Source organism: Felis catus, chromosome X (genome assembly GCF_018350175.1).
Source record: "Felis catus isolate Fca126 chromosome X, F.catus_Fca126_mat1.0, whole genome shotgun sequence".
NCBI classification, from domain to species: domain Eukaryota; kingdom Metazoa; phylum Chordata; class Mammalia; order Carnivora; family Felidae; genus Felis; species Felis catus.
Window position 1 is genome coordinate 106,402,032 of NC_058386.1, and position 19,635 is coordinate 106,421,666.

General features: G+C 38.4%; 1 protein-coding gene across 5 annotated transcripts in view; it reads left to right on the forward strand.

Moving 5' to 3' along the window:
• OCRL (OCRL inositol polyphosphate-5-phosphatase) overlaps nucleotides 1–19,635 on the forward strand; it is a 58,027-nt gene that overhangs the window by 14,767 nt on the left and 23,625 nt on the right. For 3 of the 5 annotated variants that reach the window (XM_023248839.2, XM_019824260.2, XM_019824261.2), the window contains 11 exons: nucleotides 469–507; nucleotides 8,746–8,856; nucleotides 9,286–9,375; nucleotides 10,086–10,206; nucleotides 10,294–10,455; nucleotides 11,712–11,813; nucleotides 12,809–12,923; nucleotides 14,096–14,212; nucleotides 14,317–14,504; nucleotides 16,937–17,048; nucleotides 18,616–18,725. In XM_023248839.2, the coding sequence (XP_023104607.1) occupies nucleotides 10,118–10,206; nucleotides 10,294–10,455; nucleotides 11,712–11,813; nucleotides 12,809–12,923; nucleotides 14,096–14,212; nucleotides 14,317–14,504; nucleotides 16,937–17,048; nucleotides 18,616–18,725 (995 nt within the window). In that variant the 5' untranslated portion in view covers nucleotides 469–507; nucleotides 8,746–8,856; nucleotides 9,286–9,375; nucleotides 10,086–10,117. The remainder of the gene's footprint in view (nucleotides 1–468; nucleotides 508–8,745; nucleotides 8,857–9,285; nucleotides 9,376–10,085; nucleotides 10,207–10,293; nucleotides 10,456–11,711; nucleotides 11,814–12,808; nucleotides 12,924–14,095; nucleotides 14,213–14,316; nucleotides 14,505–16,936; nucleotides 17,049–18,615; nucleotides 18,726–19,635) is intronic. The other 2 variants (XM_045050595.1, XM_023248838.2) reach the window with 1 other exon arrangement.

Here is a 19,635-nt window from a genome sequence, read left to right on the forward strand (position 1 = left end):
CCTGGCATAGTTGGTAGAGCATGTGACTCTTGATCTCAGTGTTTTCAATTGAAGCCCCATGTTGGGTGTAGAGATTACTTAAAAATAAAATCTTAAAAAAAAAGAATAAATGACACAGATTATATTAAAGTCAGTATGTTTTGGTTGAGGGGAATTAAACTCCCCTTCACTTGAATTAACATGTTCTTATATTGCCTACTATTGTCATTGCTTGATTTGCTTTGAGTTGTTCCATTCAGTTATTTGTTTAGTTTTCTTTTAGTTGAATTGCCATAATCTTTAGAACCTAGTGCTACCAAAATCCATTTTTAAAAATGCTAAACAAAAAAACAAAGGATTTGTAAAATGTATTGTAAGACCTAGGAGTGGTGATTGAGAGAAGCAGTTATTTACTTAGGCATGTACTTCTTTTAGTTGTAATGAATGGTTTTCCCTTCCCTAATCTTGTTCTTTCTTCTTTTCCCTCAGAAGCAGAAGAAACTCTTTTGATTGATATAGCTTCAAACAGTGAGTATCTTTCTGAGTGGAGTTGATTTTTGTTCAACAAATATTTAATTGAATACCCACTATATTCAAGACACCTTTTTTGGCACATTTTTATTTTACTGTCTTATTCTGTATTCTTCATTATCTATTTTTTTTAATGTTTATTTATTTGGGGGGGGGGCACACATGAGCCTGAGTGGGGGAGGGGCAGAGAGAGAAAGAGAGAGAGAATATCCCAAGCAGGCTCTGCTGTGTCAGCACAGAGCCCACCGAGGGGCTCGATCTCACAAAGTGTGACATCTTGACCTGAGCCAAAATCAAGAGTTGGAAGCTTAACTGACTGAGCCACCCAGGCACCTCTATTCTTCATTTTCTTAAGGCAGCCATGTGAATTAGCATTGTCCTCCCAAAAACATTTAGGCTAAGCATAAGAAAAAGCAGGTGGCTGGCAAGAATCTTTAAAAAGTTGAAAATATGATCTGCTTGTCTAATGCTGAACTTCTTTGAGCCATCAGTATTTTTGCCATCAGTTAAATCATTACTGTGGAATTAAAAATTCCAGAAAGAGCCAGAAAATGTTTAAAGCACATAAGGTTTATGAGTGGTTTTGTTTTTATTTTAACTGCTATTATATTTTTAAAATTTTTCTGACTTGCTTTTTAGTTTTGGATATTAAATCATAATTTTTTCCTTTATTTTATCATTTTTGGAGGCTATAGAGTCACTCTCGTACCAGATACCTTGCTTTTCCCAAGCTACCCTTTTTTCCTTAAAATAATTTTGGTCTTTTATTTAACCTCCATCCCCTCAAGGCATCCCTTTATCAGGAAGAACATGATCTTCCTTCTCACTGTTTCAGTTCTCTCATTTTTATCTGTTTGAAGCAAATCATCTTGACTTTCTGTGCAAGCTGTTCTCTGTTTATCATCTAATTGTACTGTGTTATGGGGAGGAGAAAATGGGCACTTGAATGCTACCTTGACTAGTCTGTGGTTGCTATGGAAAAGAGTTTGTGATCACATAAATGTAAATCAAAGTGGTTGCCTTATCTCCTGGTTGAGTCCTTGGATAGTGGGGCTTAGCCCTTACCTTGGGGCTATGGGTTATACATAACTTTGTTTAGAAACAGTCTCTGTACTTGCCACCATTAATTTGTATTGAACAGTTTAGATATGCTTTTTCTGGTTTGGGTTTTATTATTCTTTTCATTGGTCATGGATTTTAGAAGTCTTAATGGTTGATTCTGAAAGGCTAAATAAACCCAGCTGCTAACTTCTGCAGGTATCCAAGAGAGCAAATAACTTTCTATCTCTGTCTTACTGTGCTTAGAAAGGAGAAGGCAGAAACAACACTAAAAAAGCAAAATTTGAGCAAAGGCATTTCAGCAGTGACTGGCATTGCTGCTGAAATAAGATGTTGAAATGTCCTGTTCTTGCTGTAGAAATAGATATTTGATCTAAGGCTGAAAAAGTTAAACTGAATTGTGCTTTTTCTCTCAAGCATTTATGGCATTAGTTGTTTTGGTCTTGCCTACATAGAAATTAGCCATGTGTTGTTCTGTCCAGAGTTCTAGTTACTGGATCACAGCAAGGTAATAGTTCAGTAACCACTTGAATAAAATCCTTTGTTATGTCTGCCCATTTAGTAATATTTGCAGTGAAATAAGATTTTATCATGATTCTTGGGCTTCATACATAAACCTTTAAAGCACACAGTATGTTGCTTGAGGGAGGCCCTGGGTTTGTTTATAGTCCTGATTTTAACATAAATATGTGTTTTCCCATTATCTGCATGTTGGTATTAAACATTTTAAAATAATTTTTTTCTGATTGTAGAGGAAATAGACATATCTTCATTATAAACAATTTGAAGAATTTAGAAAAGTTTAAAGTACCAAATTAAAATTATGCTTCTGCAACCTAGAGATCAGCACTGTAGTTAATATTGTATCTCCTTCCAGTTTTCTATTTCTACTTTTGTATGATTGGAATCTTTAAACAAAATTTTTTTAATGTTTATTTATTTTTGAGAGAGAGAGAGACAGAGCATGAGCGGGAGAGGTACAGAGAGGAAGGGAGACACAGAATCCGAAGCAGGCTCCAGGCTCTTAGCTGTCAGCACAGAGCCCGACGTAGGGCTTGAACCCACAGACTGAGATAATGACCTGAGCCAAAGTCAGACGCCCAACCGACTGAGCCACCCAGATGCCCAATACGATTGGAATCTTTATATGTAGCTTTTACCCTGCATTTTCATTTAATATTATATTGTAACTTTTTTCCATGTTATTTAAAATTATTTAAAAACATGATTTTTAAAGACTAATATTTCACCATAGGTATGTGCCAAATTTTATTGAATTAACTCCTTTACAAAATTAAGACACTATCAAGGAACATGGTCTATCATTCTACTTCTTCAGGTCCTCTTTATATTTCTCAGTAACGTTTTGTGTTTTCTTCATATATATCATACATTTGTAGGTTAAGGATTTTATGGTACATTTTATTTGTTTGAGTGCTGTTGTCAGTGGAATCTTTTTCTAATTGCTTATTTCTATTATATAGAGAAGTTATTGAGTTTTAGATATTTATTTTTTATCTAGCCACTTTATAGAAATATATTTTAAATTTTGGAGGTTCTGTTTATTTTGTTTTTTGGTTTTGATAGACGGCCGTGGTCATCTACAAATAATAATTTTGTTTCCTTTTTAGTAGCTACAACTATTAGTTTTGCTTTGTGTCTCATTATACCAATGAGAATTTTAAGACCAATATTAAATAATGATGATAATCCTTGTTTGGCTCCTATTTTCAGTAAGAAAGCCTCAGGTGGTGCTTCATTGTTGAGGACATTATTGCCTGTGGATTTGATAGGGTTTTTTTAAAAAACCATATTAAGAAACTCCATTTCAAGTTTGTGTGGTTTTTAAGATCATGAATGTATATTGAATTTTATCAGATGTCTTTACACTATTTGTAGTGTAAAGGAATATTGTTATTCCTTATTTGTCCCATTGATGGACTGTATTATATTAATTTCCTAATAATAAATCTTCCCTTATTCATTATTCAACAAATATTTGTTGAGTGCCTTCTGTTTGCCAAGCACTGTTCTAAGTGCTGCAGAATCAGTAGAGAACAACATAGCTAAGATTGCTGCTCCTGCTTTTGTTCTTGCTTCTGTGCTGTTTGGTACTAGTGTCACACAGATACCTATAATCCATCGTATAAAAATATGAATACCTTTTATGTGTCAGGCACTGTGCTGGTCTAAGGATATATCAGAAAGCAGTATAGTCATGGTACTTCATTTAATAGTGCAGGAAACAGACTTTAAACTGATAAGGTATAGATACTTACATAATTGCAGTTTTGATCAATGCTATCAAGGAGAAATACAAAGAGTTTATAAAACGGCTGACTAAATTAGGTGGCATGGTCAGGGAAGGCCTATTTAATAAGTACCATTTAAACTGAGACCAGAGGGGCTAAGTAAGACGGGTAAAAATGGGGGAGAGAAAAGTATGCCAGGTAGAAGGAACCACATGTGTAAAGGTCTCAAATTGGGTAAGTAGCTTGACACCTTTGAAATAAAAGAAGGCCAGGGTGGTTGGAACAAGGCTTAGGCATCAAGTTAGGATGGGGTAAGGCCAGATCCAGTAGTATCTTGTAAGTCATGGTGAGGAATCTGGATTTTTATATTAAAAAAAAATGGGAAGAATATGAAGGATTTTATCCCAGGGTGTCAATCATTTGCATGGAAATCAGTTAGGAAGCTGTTTCCAGAGTTTAAGTTAGAGACTATGAGTATGGTGGCAGTATAAATGGAGAGAAGTAGACGGATTTGATAAATGTTTTCAGAGGTTAAATCAGCAGAGGTTGGTTTGGGCATGGGGGTAAGTTAGAGAAGTGTCAGAGATGAATCTTAGGTTACTAGCATGAATGTGGATGATGGTACCATTTGCCAAAATAAGAACATTGTGGGAGGAATGAGTTTTCCTTTGAGGGGGTCATGAGTTCAGTTTTAGCTATATTTAGTTTGAAATTTCTTTGAGACATTTGAGTGTAGATTATAAATTGACAGTTGAATGTATGCATCTGAAGCTCTAAAGAAAGGTCTGGGCCACTAGCACATAGATGTATTTGAAACCCTGAGAGATGATATGATTGAAAATAGAGCTGTGCTCTCAGATACGTTAGTTTCTAGCTACATGTGCCTATTTAAATTAATTAGAAATAAAATTAGAAGTTCAGTTCCTCAAAGTAGTCACATTTCAAGTACTCAGTAGCCACATGTGATTATTGGTTACCATATTGGACAATGCTGATACAGAGTGAGAAAAAGGTTTAGGACTGAACATTAAGGAATTCTGCTTTTTTAAAGGTTAGATAGAGGAGGAGATACCTCAAAGGGCACTAAAAAATTAGTGATCAAAGACAGAGGCAAACTAGATGAGGATGGTATCATAGAATCCTTTGGAAAAGAGTATTCAAGGAGTGGTCAACTATTGATTTCTACTGATAGGTCTGATAAGATGACTGAAGAGGATCCATTGGATTTAGCAATTTGGAGGTTCTTGGTGACCTTAACAAAGCTATTTCAGAGGGGTGGTGGGAGCCAAAGTCATATTGGAATGGATTAAAGAGAGAAATGGGAGGTAAGTAGTGACTGTGTGTTTTTAATAAAGCTTTACTCTGGAGGGGAATGTAGAGATGGACTGGAGTTAGAGGGAAATACAAGGTCCAGGAAGGTTATTGTTTTTCAAATGGGGAGAATTTAGAACACAATTTGTTTCTTTTAATTTTTTAAAGTTCATTTATTTTATCTTGAGAGAGACAGCACGAGTTGGGGAGGGGCAGAGAGAAAGGGAGAGAGAGAATCCCAAGCAGGCTCCGCAGTGTTGGCACAGAGCCTGACATGGAGCTCAGACTCACGAAACTGTGAGATCATGACCTGAGCCGAAACCAAGAATCAGGTACTTAACAGACTGAGTCACCAGGCGCAATTTAATTTAATGCTAATGGGAAGGAGCCTGTGAAAGGGGGAGATGAAAGATATTGGGGGGAGGTGTCTAGGGAATGATTGTGAGTGTAAAATTCCTGAGAGAACTAGAGGGGTTATAATTCAAAGAGAAGGTGGTCTTTGATAGAAGGGCTCCTCTTATATCAGAAGGGAAAGGAGAAGATGGGTACAAATACAGGTAGCTTTCCATGTGGTGCCTTCCATTTCCTCTGAAGCATGAGGTGAAGCAATCAGCTTGGAATGAGAGGGTTTGAGAATAGGGGGATCCACAGATAAATGAGGAGGTGCGAAATAGGTTTTCCAGATAGTAGTGGGAGACTAGTTGACTATTGAAACTTAACATTACTTCCTATCATAGAGGGCCAGATTGAAGTTAGCAATCAATTTGTAATAATTGTGCGTGTGTGTGTGTGTGTGTGTGTGTGTGTGTGTGTGTGTGTGTTTTACTCCCTCTGGAGTAAGGCAGTTAGTTGGATTTCTGAGGGTTGAAAGTTAATCAGGTAGGGGCTGTGGAGGAACAGAGTAGTAAGGCAGTTCTGGGCTTTTGCAACAGAGTTGTTTTTTTTTTTTTTTTTTAGTGTTTATTTTTGAGACAGAGAGAGACAGAGCATGAACGGGGGAGGGGCAGAGAGAGAGGGAGACACAGAATTGGAAGCAGGCTCCAGGCTCTGAGCCATCAGCCCAGAGCCCGACGCGGGGCTCTAACTCACGGGCCGCCAGATCGTGACCTGAGCTGAAGTCAGACGCTTAACCGACTGAGCCACCCAGGCGCCCCTGCAACAGAGTTTAATGATGACATCTGTTTGATAAAGTGGGAAGTGAATGTAGGAGTGTGTGAATGGATACTAAGTAGAAGGCTAGAGGTTCCCATTTGAGCAAGTAAGCTGGAAATAGCAGGTCAGAGTTGGGTATTTTAATTAGAGATTTATGAGATGATAGTGTTTCTATGATGAAAAATTTCAGGGTATAACTGAGGGAGTCCCCATAGGGACTGAGGGAGTAGGTGGCTGAGATGGTGGGGCAAGGTCATTGCATGAGGAAGTTGAAGATGTTTACTGTGTTTTCTGTGTTAATTTGGAAGGGACTCAAATTTAAGCCAAGAGTTTGAGTGGAGAGGAAGTCATATGAGTCAGGTATTGAATCCTGGATTCAGAAGTTTTGGGAAGGATGGCACATGATCTCATGGGGGAGGGAAGGGAAGAAGCTGGTATAGCCCAGTGGGTGAACCTCGAAGGAGAAAGGTTTGTCCTGAGGGAGGAGAAGAGGAAATGGTCTAGAGTTGGTGTTAGGACAAAAAAGGACACCAGTCTTAAATTTCATAGGGTGTGAGAGACCATAAACAACATCCAGGGATAAGCCACTTTGCAGATGACTCTTTGGTTTTCAATCTGGATGCACATGAATCACTTGGGGAGTATTTTAAAAACTACCAGTGCCTGGGCTTCACCCCCTGACATTCTGCTTTATTGGCCTGGGATGGGATGCAAATGTCTGTTTTCTAAAAATGCCTCTGGTAATTCTAATACATTTTGTTGAGAGTTACCGAGAGACATAGGGAATGTTCACAGGAGAAGTTTGAGGATATAGGAGTGCCTGCTGGTCACACAAAGAGGCCAGGGGGTTTTGGAAGGAAGAGTAGTAGAAGGTTGGGTCATGGGATAATTTGTCCTCTTTCCCATACAACATGGTGAGAGAACATCCAATGTTATTTTGTAAGCAATTTCTGGAATTTTCTGTTAAATGAGTCAGTGTATTTTTTGTGTTTGCTAAAATATATCTTTCAAGGATTGTGGGAGAGAGAGAAAATGTATTATTGTTTAAGTTTTATCAGATAGAGACTGATCTTTTAATTTCTTTTCTACTTTTAATATAAATTATCTGAGAAAGGGAGGACTACTTGTGCCCTGAAGGTTTTCCCTGTATCTTCAAGGCTGCGATAACTGACAGCCTTTATTCATGCCCTTCATTTTTTTCTTCTCCTTACATTAACACCCTCAGTAATTTTCTTATCTGTGGTCTGCTTGGGTGCCTCCTTTCTCAGTATTTTTACCTCTTTTCTTCTAATCACTAAATCTGTGAAGATACAAACTTACAGAAATACAAAGGAAAAAGAGTCAGAGGTTCACAAGTGGATTTCCAACATAAGAAACTAGGATTTTCATTTCATTTTCTCATCTCTTTGTCATTTACAAGTATGAAAGAGGTTCAATAGTCATTGATTAAATGCCTTCTGTCTGTGAAGTCTGACATTCATTGTCACCAGTAAAGGAACCAACCATCCTGGTTTGCCTGAGACTTTCCCAGTGTTCGCTTTGAAAGTCCTGAGTCCTGAGAAGCCCCTCCGTCCCAGACAGTCTGGGAGCTCCTCGGAAGTGTTGTGTTGGATAACTTGTATGTGTAGCCCACTTCTTGCTCTCAAGGAGCTTATGGTTTCCAGGAGCATGAGAAAGCAATATATGTAGTAAGTCAGTTAAATAAGAATATAAACAAGTACATAGGTTTCCTGGATCACCATATCCAGACCATTGATATGGATGAGAACTAGGGCATCAGAAAAAGGGAGACAGTATGTTAGACACATAAGAAACTAAAGTCCTAGATAACTTTACTATTAATTATACTGTTTTCCAGTTGGCTGTGCTTGAACCAGGCCACTCCTAGTCATAGGTCATTATATTGCTTTCATATGTTTATTCAAGATATGCATTGTTTACTTGAGGTAATGAGATCTAGATGCTTCTTTCCGGAATAATTCAAACCAATTCCACTACTCTTTTCTTTTTTAATTAGTTTGTAAATTCAATTGTCTAGGTACAATGTGTACCTAGGAGCAAACCATCTTATTTTCTTTATTCCCTTTATGCTTTAGATACTCTTACTATATGATCTGTATTTGAAATGGTAGGAATCTACGGCTGGAAGATGGGAGGAGGGTGGTTGGGGAATTGATCTTTTGTTAGAATTTGGTCCCTACGTTGACAATGGAGACTATGATTTCAATATCACTGTACTGGGCTGCTCATTGACACAGTTCATCGGCCCCTTAGATTTCCCTGTCTGTATTGCACCCCCACCACAACAAATCCCCTGATCCTGTAGATATGCTTCCTACATTAGAAGTCTTAGAATATGTGTGATCTGGACCTTCTCTTGTTAAACTAATAAGTTGAGAATCTGACCCCAAGAAAGCACATATTCCATAGCTGTATGTGTATGGATTTCACTTCTTTTTAGGTGGCTGCAAAATTCGGATTCAGGGAGACTGGACCAGGGAGCGCCGCTTTGAAATCCCTGATGAGGAACATTGTTTGAAGTTCCTCTCAGAGGTCCTTGCTGCTCAGGAAGGTAACTCAAGACTCAGCAGTTTTCTTTCTACTTGTTTGAATGGCAGTGACATTCTGGCATGCAGATGCAGAGGCAAGCAGCCGTTAGCAAAGTACCTCACCCCTTGAGTCTTCATAGCTGATTTTTCTTCCTTCAGGAATGAACCAGGGTTAGGCTAGAGAACAGGTGTATTCAGCTATAAGGAAGGACACTGAGCCATTTTCCAGAATCTTCAGTGTCACAGCATGGACAGGTTACTGAAGACAGTAATCCTCCTTCTGTTCCCAGATCATCCCAGAACTGCCCTCATTCTCTTAGTCTCTTCCTTTACATGCAAGAATGTTTCTGGTCCCTGCATTTGAGGAGTGCTGAATGAATGGCTTTTGGTTATGGTAAAATTCACTCAGTGAAGGGCTCCCCTGTTTCTGACCATGACTCTTATCTCTCTAGCTCAGTCACAGCTTCTTGTTCCAGAGCCAAAGGACTCATCTAGCTGGTACCAGAAATTAGACACTAAGGACAAACCTTCTGCTTTTTCAGGTACTGAAAAGATTCTCTTTTGCCTGGTTGCTATGATCATTGCAGAGTCAATAGATTTTATCTGGACAGATAAGATAGTGTGGATTAATGTCAATCTCAGACACCTTCTCCTATGGAGTGGTTTTATTGAGTTCATGCCCACTGACTGATGTTCATTCCTGATATTTTCTGTGGCATGTTAGCTCCTCAGGAGCCAGCTTAGCAGTGTGGTAAAGATTGGCGTGCTCCAGGGCCAAACTGCTTGGGTTTAAATTCCAATTCTGTGACTTGCTAGTTACATATGACCTTGGTCAAGTTACTCAACAATGCTGAGTTTCCATTTCTTTTTCTGTAACATGGGAAGATTTTTAACACTACTGGCCATATGGGGTCTTTGTGATGATCAAAAGAGATAATAATATAATCCCTTACTGTCAACCAGGCATTATGCTAAGTCTTCAATAAATGTTAGCTGTTATTATTCAGGTTCCAAATTAATGTAACTTGCTGTTGTTCTAGTTAATATGTCAAGTGCTTCAGGGACAGATGTGTTTCTTCCCCCAGTCTAACTTATCACTCTCCTTGTGATACCTTTCTGTTTGGTAATGCCATTGAGCAAATAGTGATCAAATCAAAACCACTGTGATGAAGGCAAAAAGCTCTGTCTATCCTGGATAATTTGGATGTTATCTTTATTTTCCCCCTTTGATTCTGGATTCTGTGTACTTCAGGGCTTCTTGGATTTGAGGATAATTTTTCATCTATGAATTTGGACAAGAAAATTAATTCACAAAATCATCCTACAGGGATTCATCGGGAACCCCCACCTCCACCCCCTTCTGTGAATAGAATGTAAGTCCTATGTCATAACGTATTTCTCATTTAGGAACTTTTATATTTTAGGCAGTTTCACTTTTGAATTTCTCATTTATTTCCTAGGCTTCCACGTGACAAAGAAGCTCCTAATAAGGAACAGCCCAAAGTGACCAACACCATGCGGAAGCTCTTTGTACCAAATACCCAGTCTGGGCAGCGAGAAGGTCTCATCAAACATATCCTGGCAAAGCGAGAGAAAGAATATGTCAATATTCAGAATTTCAGGTTAGTCTCTCTTCTACTTACTGAGGTATGGCATAAAATGTCCTTTTGTTACTTAATGTATTAGTTTAATTAGCTTAAGAATCAAAGCATAATAAAAAGGAATGGTCAGCCAGTTCAAGCCCCTATCTCTATATTAGTCAGTGACATACATATACAAACATATATATATACAAAACTGTAGCAAATGCTACAGTTTCCCTTGGATTTTCTAACTACTAATGATACCGTGTCTACTAATGGTTCTGTCTACTCAGAACCAAATCAAACTCACATGTACTGGAGAATTATCCCTTAGCACATTCCCTAAGCAAATGTGTTTATCTTTCTGGACTGCTGAGTTTTTTCTCACCAATATTAGAAGATTAAAGTGTCCCATTACCACTAGTTTAACTTGCTTACTTTGGTAAGTTAACTAAAGAACATTTCACCCAGTCCTCTTGATTGAGAGGTCTGTCTTGGATTCTTTCTTCTTTTCTCTGTATCATATTTTTCATTTCATCTTTGCTTGTCAATCTCTTCTTCTTTGGACCTAGCGTGAGTGGTATCTGATGTGGCGTGGTGTATATCCCAACCTGCAAAGCAGCAACACTTTTCTTTGTTGTTTGTGAACAGCACGTGCCCTTAATAGTCCAAGATTCCAGTCCCATCTATCCCATTAAGCCTCATTTGTTATAATTCAATTATAACTGTATCCCTACGCCAAAATCTATAGTTCCTCATATTCCCCATGATGCTTATTTTTGTATGTAAACAGTTAAGACAGTTATGAGTTTTTCCTTCTGCTTTCCCCCTTAGTACTATATCTGCCTCAACAGAATTTCCTACACAGATGTCATTGTAATCCTTTGGGAAGTGAGTTTTTGGATTCAACTATAGCTCCTTATGGAACAGTTATCCACATCAGACGTATTTACAGCATGAAGATACCTTTTTTCCCCATTTACAAGCTCTCCCTTCAAGTATAAGTTTGGATGGAGTTTAATTGAAAGGAAATGTGGTAGAGCAATTAACTTTATGTTTTTTAAATAGAGACTTGGTTTCCTTTTGTGGATTCACCTAATATAAAATTTAGAGAATGAGCCTACTGCCTTTGTGTTCTACATGCAAGAGGTTTTTCTTATATGTGTATAGCAGAACATTTTGAGAAATTATGTTGGCTTATTGTGAATATACTCTTGTATAAAGAGTGATGAGAGAACTTTCATTGCTTTATACTTGACCTTTGTTTTCAAGTAATTTTTCGTATTATGTATTAGATTTTTTGTTGGAACGTGGAACGTGAATGGCCAGTCTCCAGATAGTGAGCTGGAACCTTGGCTGAACTGTGATTCGAATCCTCCTGATATCTACTGCATTGGGTAAAGAACACATCTGGAATTTCCTTTTGGCTATATGTTTGGTATTAGTTTACATGACATTTTGCCCTCCTTTTTCTAACGATTTGGTAAAAACCTACTATAGACTATATGTGAGAATTATCTTGTGGGTCAAATTTGTGAGATAAGAAAGGAATGATACCTGAAATGGTGAAAGGAAACATCTAGTCATCTCAAAATGCAAATAAAACTATATTCTTTTTTTTTGAATCTTTATTTATTTTTGAGAGAGAGAGAGAGAGCACAAGCAGGGGAGGGGCAGAAAGACAGGAAGACACAGAATCTGAAGCAGGCTCCAGGCTCTGAGCTGTCAGCACAGAGCCCGACATGGGGCTCGAACCCACAAACCGTGAGATAATGACCTGAGCCGAAGTCGAGTGCTTAACCGACTGAGCCACCCAGGTGCCCCCAAATAAAACTATATATATATATATTTTTTTAATGCTTATTTTATTTTTGAGAGAGACAGACAGAATGCAAGTGGGTTAGGGGCAGAGAGAGAGGGAGACACAGAATCCGAAGCAGACTCCAGGCTCTGAGCTGTCAGCACAGAGCCCGATATGGGGCTCAAACTTTGACCACGAGCTGTGAGATCATGACCTGAGCCGAAGTCAGACGCTCAACCAACTGAGCCACCCAGGTGCCCCTAAAACTATATTCTTAACAGCAACTGAGACTTGAGGTCATTTCCAACAGTGACTATTCCTAGGATATATAAGCAAAGCTCCACTGTTATCCCTTGTGGAGGTTTTTGTTTGTTTGTTTATGTTTTGCATAACCTGTGCATATACTTATAAAGAGTCTTTTGAAAACAAAGTTGCTTGTCCTTACTGATCACCTGGGTCAGTGGACCAGTTCTATAAAGTTTCTCTCTTTCCCCATTTCCTTTCCACCTAATGTCTCAGAAAATGGGATGGGAGGTAGTCAGAGATAATTATGGGATATGTATAGATCTCATGTCTTCGTGTTTTTTTCAGATTCCAAGAGCTGGACTTGAGCACAGAAGCCTTTTTCTACTTTGAATCTGTGAAGGAACAAGAGTGGTCCATGGCTGTAGAGAGGGGTTTGCATTCCAAAGCCAAGTATAAGAAAGTAAGCTGCATTTCATTATTAGTATACAACTAAATAGAACTCACTAGAAGTTATTCTGTTATCTATAACTTGTTCCAAAAGAATGGCTTAATTGAATTCTTCTCTGTGTGTAATACTGCAATAGGGCAGAATAGTCCTTTACACCTATTTTCTAAAAATAATTTTTTTCCTAAGCTTTCTGACCCTATATTTTCATTGCTTAGGTAGCTTTTAGGAGAAAAAAAAGAATTTTATTCTCAGAATGATAATTAGCTTATGATAATTACTTACAGAGCAACAGTAAGAGTTTAAGATCAAAATTGTTCACTGACCTGGTCAGAACCAGATACTTTACAGAAAAGCAGTTTGAAGCATGTGGGTGCATAGGGTATGCTGTGGAATCAGGAAGAAGTATTGTGGAATTTAAATGAGTTCTAAGCCTTGTAAATCAAAAGTAGAGTTGACTTTAGCAAGGTGGGCTAATTTCTTGGTCTTTGGAAGGCATGTGGTAGAGGCTACCAGAAGAGTTATTTTAATTACATGGTTACCATAGTAACCCCTTTAAAAGGAGTCCTCTGAATATTTTTCATCCACTCCTTCCAACAGTTGATATAGGTAATAAAAATCCTGAAGGTGTTATTCCTCTCACATAGATCCCTGACTAACACATATTTCAGACATATTTCTAGCTCTAGTTTACATACTTAAAAAAAGATTGCTATTTTAGAAATTTTAATTTCTTAAGAAATTGGAAATCAGAAACTAGGAAGGAGAGGCAAAAGGAATAAGCTGGGATAGGGGTTTTAGATTTGATTTTTTAATGCTAACTACTCCTGGTAAGTTTAAAAGTGATTAAAATAGATACGTAGGTAGGTAGATAGATACATACATACGTACATACATACATACATACATACATACATACATACATAGGTTTGATTAAAATAATGTATCCTAGAGCTGAGTATACTTGATGTCCCCAAAGATTTTTATCTCCAACTGATCAGAGCTGGATTAGAGTTTCCCCAGAGAAATTTTGTTCCCTTTGTATGGGGTCCACTGGGAAATTAGAGGGTTTGGATTCAGATTTGAACATCATTAATATCTTCTTGGTGGAAAATTAGTTGTGGGATTAGATGTGTGGCAAAGAGTGTATTAACATGAACCTTTTTCTAACTCCCTGGAACTCGTAGGTTCAGCTAGTCCGCCTTGTTGGGATGATGCTCCTCATATTTGCCAGAAAGGACCAGTGGCAATATATCCGTGATGTTGCTACAGAAACAGTTGGAACTGGAATCATGGGGAAAATGGTGAGTTACTTTGGAAATGAGCTTGATTATTATTTATGTCCATGTGAAATTCACCTGCCAGTTCTGTCTTTGTACTAATTGTGAATAATTACTCTTGCTAACAGGGTAACAAAGGTGGGGTAGCTGTGAGATTTGTATTTCACAACACTACCTTTTGCATTGTCAATTCTCACCTGGCTGCCCATGTGGAGGACTTTGAGAGAAGGAACCAAGATTATAAGGACATCTGTGCACGAATGAGTTTTGTGGTCCCAAATCAGACACTCCCACAGCTGAACATCATGAAACATGAGTGAGTGGTTAAATCTCCTTTGTCCTTTGAATAGTGGGGCTGAAACGAGATTAAACTGGTAGGAAACTATGGAACTGTGAAGAGTGAATGAATACTATTTAGGGATTGGAGTTGCAAAGAAGAGCGGGTTTTTGAGGAATTCACTGAGGCAGATTCACTGAGGAGATTCACTGAGACAGAGAAATCAGATTTGCTATCAGAGGTTCTATTAGTGGGCATGTAAGAGTAATGCTGGAGGGGTGTGTCAATTGGAGTCAGTTTTTATTATTTAAAAATTTTTTTTAAGTTTATTTTGAGAGAGTGAGTGAGCATGGGTGGGGGAGGGGTAGAGAGAGAGAGAGAGAGAGAGAGAGAAAGAGAAAGAGACACAGTCTCAAACAGGCTCTGCACTGCCAGTGTGGAGCCTGATGTGGAGTTTGAACCCACAAACCGTGAACTCATGACCTGAATGGAAATCATGAGTCAGGTGCTTAACTGACTGAGTCACCAGGCACCCCTTTATTGTTTTTTTATTATAAAATAGAAATGTTTATTATGAATGTAATAAAAGATAAAAGTAGAAATCACTTTGCTGTCCCCTATCCAGTTTCTATCTTCAAAGGAAAGTGTTATTAATAGTTTGATGTATATCCTGGAACTGTGCTGTCCAATGTGATAGCTAGTAGCCATAGGTGGCTATTGGACACTTAAAAGTAGCTAGTCCAAATTGAGATGTATTGTAAGCATAAACTATACACTGGATTTTCAGAGACTTAGAAAAATGTAAAATATCTCCATTTTTCAATATTGATTACATGTCGAAATGATAATTTGGATATATTGAGTTAAATGAAATATATTGTTAAAGTTATATTCACTTGTTTCTTTTCATTTTTAAATGCAGCTACTAAAAAATTTAAAATTACATCTCTGACATGCATCTTATTTCCTTTGATTAGTGCTGTTCTAGACCTTTCTGTATATACAAACACATGCACACTCATTATAGAGGACTGTATTGTCCTATTGTGGGTCTCATTCCAAGCCAGTGTGTGTATGTATTATATTAATTTATGCATTATGTATATATATTGTATTATATCTATATTATATTTTAATGGCTGTGAATCATTAAGAATTGGGGCACTGGAGATGTAGACAACAATGGATCAACAGGATAATATGAGAAAAGTTTGTGAAGAATGGGAGTTAATAAGAATACAAGCAGAAATCAGTTGAGGGATGGACTGGGTAGTACAAAATGATTAGTCTTCAAGAAATTAATATTGGTAATTGAAATTCTGAGAGGGTGGTGTGATTTGGAATAAGTGATTTGAGATGGGAATTAGGAAAACAAAAGATAATTTAACATATTAGGATCAGCACAGAGTAGGGTATTTGGGAAAATAGTAGGGAAGAGTAGTGATATTGGCCTGATTCCATAATGTCTCAATAATTAGGATCCTATAGAATTCTTTTTTTTAAATTTTTTTATGTTTATTTTTGAGAGAGAGGGAGAGACAGAGCGTGAGCAGGAGAGGGGCAGAGAGAGAGGAAGACACAGAATCCGAAGCAGGCTCCAGGCTCTGAGCGTTCAGCACAGAGCCCGACGCGGGGCTCGAACTCACAAACCGCGAGATCATGACCTGAGCTGAAGTCGGACGCTCAGCTGACTGAGCCACCCAGGTGCCCCGAGGATCCTATAGAATTCTGCTTCATGGTAGTAAAGTCAAGGCCTTGACGTTAATGGTCATGAGGTTGTCCTGAAATGCCTTAAATTTATTTCCTCAGGATTCCAGACATTTCATGTTGCATTTAAGATTGGCAAAGAGACCCATTCAGGACTTGAGATAGCTCACAGGAGAATCCTTTTTAGTGTGGTAATTTCTGGGTCTTCCCTGTGGGGGGACTCTCAGCTCATCTAGGGGCCTGTGGCAAGCCAGTCTCCTTCCTGCCTGAGACTTGGACTGTTCATCTGGGGCAGGAGTAGGCAAATTGGCTATGGTGCATAGCTGGTCAGACCACGCAGACCTTAGTTAAGAGTCTGCAGAATGTCAGGGCTCAGAGAGGCAGAAAATGTTCAGATTCTCTTCCCCTGGAAGAGGGGCAGGAAGCCAGACAAAATTTTGGAGCTAGTCCAGCAAATAAACTACACGCTTCTTTTAGGCAGTTAACTCCTTAGCTTCTGAATTCCACACATATACTGTATTTCCCTCTCTTTGTTCTTCATGTATGGAGTGCCTATCTTCCCACCAATTTGGTAAGCCCTAGTCCTTCTCAGGTGTTGGTAGTACTTGCCCCCAGAGGATAAGTTACAGCTTAAACTCCTTGTGTCAGGTAGTGATAAATGAATCCTTATCAACAATCTACTAGTTTTCTTCTTTCCGTTCTTCTCTGATTGACTTGTTATGGTAATTCTTGCTACTTCTGTTCCTGTATTTCTTGATCTTCAGTGTTGTCATCTGGTTGGGAGATTTGAACTATAGGCTTTGCATGCCTGATGCCAATGAAGTGAAGAGTCTTATAAACAAGAATGACCTTCAGAGACTCTTGAAGTTTGACCAGGTAAGTAAATTTTCGTTTTATGGGTATGTTCCTAGATGGCAGATAAAATTGTTCGGTTTATGAGATATATGTGTGGGAGTTGTGTCTTACTCTAGGAATAGATGGAAAGGTCTCATTGTCTTGGGAAAACAGTGTGACTAGCGATGCAGCGAATGCACACAGGTTTGTAGTGCTTTTATTGAGCGCTTGCATAGGAGAAGGGGAGATAAAAAGTAAATATAACATTTGTTCATTGTCTTTATCAAGAAGAGATTTTAGAGATTTATATAAAATAAGTTGGATAATGGGTGGGGTTAATTGGAGACCACTTCCTGGAGGAAGTGGGCCTTCAGCTATGTTGATGCGGTTTGGCAGATGGGACAGGGAATGTTGCTCTATGATTACTTGGCAGTCTTAGAAACAGCATAGAAGTAAAAGAGGGAGGCCCTGTGAGGGGATTGGGAAGAACAGAAGTTTGGGATAAATAGCACAGACTGTGGTCTAATGGGAACTGATTGAGAAGTTGGGCCTGGCTGGCTTATAGATGTTAAAACCTGTGGGAAAAGCATTGATTTGGTAACATTTATATAAAACTTGGTATTCAGGAACCTAGTTTTCTGTAAATTTGCCTTGGAACCTGGCACATGACTTGAATTTTTACTTCAGCTTATGGATACTGGTTGCTAAAAGTGAACACTTCTTATAGAGGGAAGAAAATGTTTCGACTTGATTTTAATGTCTTTAAATCCTTATGAAAGCCTTTTTGACCTTTAGACATAGTAAAAATGTAGGAGTTTTGCAGTAGAATTTTTTTTTAATATATAGTGAGTCTTTTTGGGCTCTTTCTTCATATTGAGGTTGACTGGCTAATTTCTTTGCATTTCTTCCTCTGTCATGTTTCCAAAGGGGGTACAGTTGGAATAAATTCTGAGTCTTATGTAATTCTGGTAGAGTATTTGAGTGAGGATAACTTTCAAAACGATCCATAACTATTCACTGAATTTGGCTTTTGGAATTATCCATTCAACATTTGTGTGCTTTTTTAAAAAATTAAAATTGCGCTAGATGATTCCTGTCCAACTTCAGAGAAAGATTATTCTTATTTCATTTTTCCATTTTACTCAACCACTATTTTTAAAATTAGAAAAAAAAAATTTTAACATTTATTTATTATTGAGAGACAGAGACAGAGCATGAGCATGGGAGGTTTAGAGAGAGGGAGAGACACAGAATCTGAAGCAGGCTCCAGGCTCTGAGCTGTTAGCACAGAGCCTGATGCAGGGCTGGAACTTCCCAATGACAAGATCATGACCTGAGCCGAAGTCAGACACTTAACTGAGCAACCCAGGTGCCCCACCCAACCACTATTAGCAATAAAAAATTAGTGATTTGCACATAATGAGCATTCTATCTGTGGGTGAGTTTAGATGTCATGGGAATGGCAAGATTTAATTCATAAGGTACAGAAATTTTATTTATGCACTCTGACAGTTGCAAAAGCAATGAAACTTGATAGTTAGAAATTGTTGATCAACCTGATAATAACCTGGTGTTACCCTGCTTATGTGATGCTTTTTTCTATCTCTAGCTAAATATTCAGCGCACACAGAAAAAAGCTTTTGCTGACTTCACTGAAGGAGAAATCAAGTTTATCCCCACTTATAAGTATGACTCTAAAACAGACCGATGGGATTCCAGGTAAAGTGACAAGAACCTTGTCACAGAATAGGTTCAGGCCTGGTATTATTTCTGTCCCTACAGATTGGTGAACGGCTAGGAATTTTTAGGTCATGCCAGATGCAGATATAAAGACCTAATGGTTCAGTGCTGTTACAGAAGAGTTTTTAATGCATGTGTACTCACAGGTGAATTTATCTTAAAGTATTACTTTTGTTGAAATTTTATGGGCTGTCTGCAGTGCCTTATTTCTATCATCTCAACAGACTTGCTGAGATTTTTACCTTTCTGACCCCCTCCCATTTCCTTATCTATTGTCCTGTTCTTATTGTTTTATCCAAATTGTTTCTCAACTCTTCAACTGTGAACACCAGAAATTGAGTCACAAAAGGCTCTTCCAGCACAATGGTTCTCAGTCCTGATCACACATTAGAATCTATTGGGGGACTTTTAAAAATACTGATGCCTGCAAGCTCACTGCTGTCAGTGCAGAGTTGGCTTCAGATCCTCTGTCCCCTGCCCCCTCTGCCCCTCCCCTGCTCACATGCTCTCTGTCTCTCAAAAGTAAATAAAACATTTAAAAAATACTGATGCCTGGGCCTGACCTCTGCAACTGCCAGAGAAAGCTGAGAACCATTGCCCAGGGGGCCCTTTGATTTCCTGATAATCCCCAGTTAAGTACCTCTGTCAGTATGTTCCTGCTAACTATTTGCCTTCTACCTACTGTCTCTTTGTTCCCTATGGTGTACTAGCTGGCTGAGCCCAGAAGCTTGATTAAACTTCTTTAGACTCAGAGAGCACTAGGATGGGGTGGAGAGGGGTCTGCATTCCTGTGCTCTGAGCGAGCTGGTCAGCAAGTGAAAAGTGACACTCAAAGATCTTGTACACCTCACCTTGTTTCTTCCACTCACCTGACTTGAGAGTCAATTGA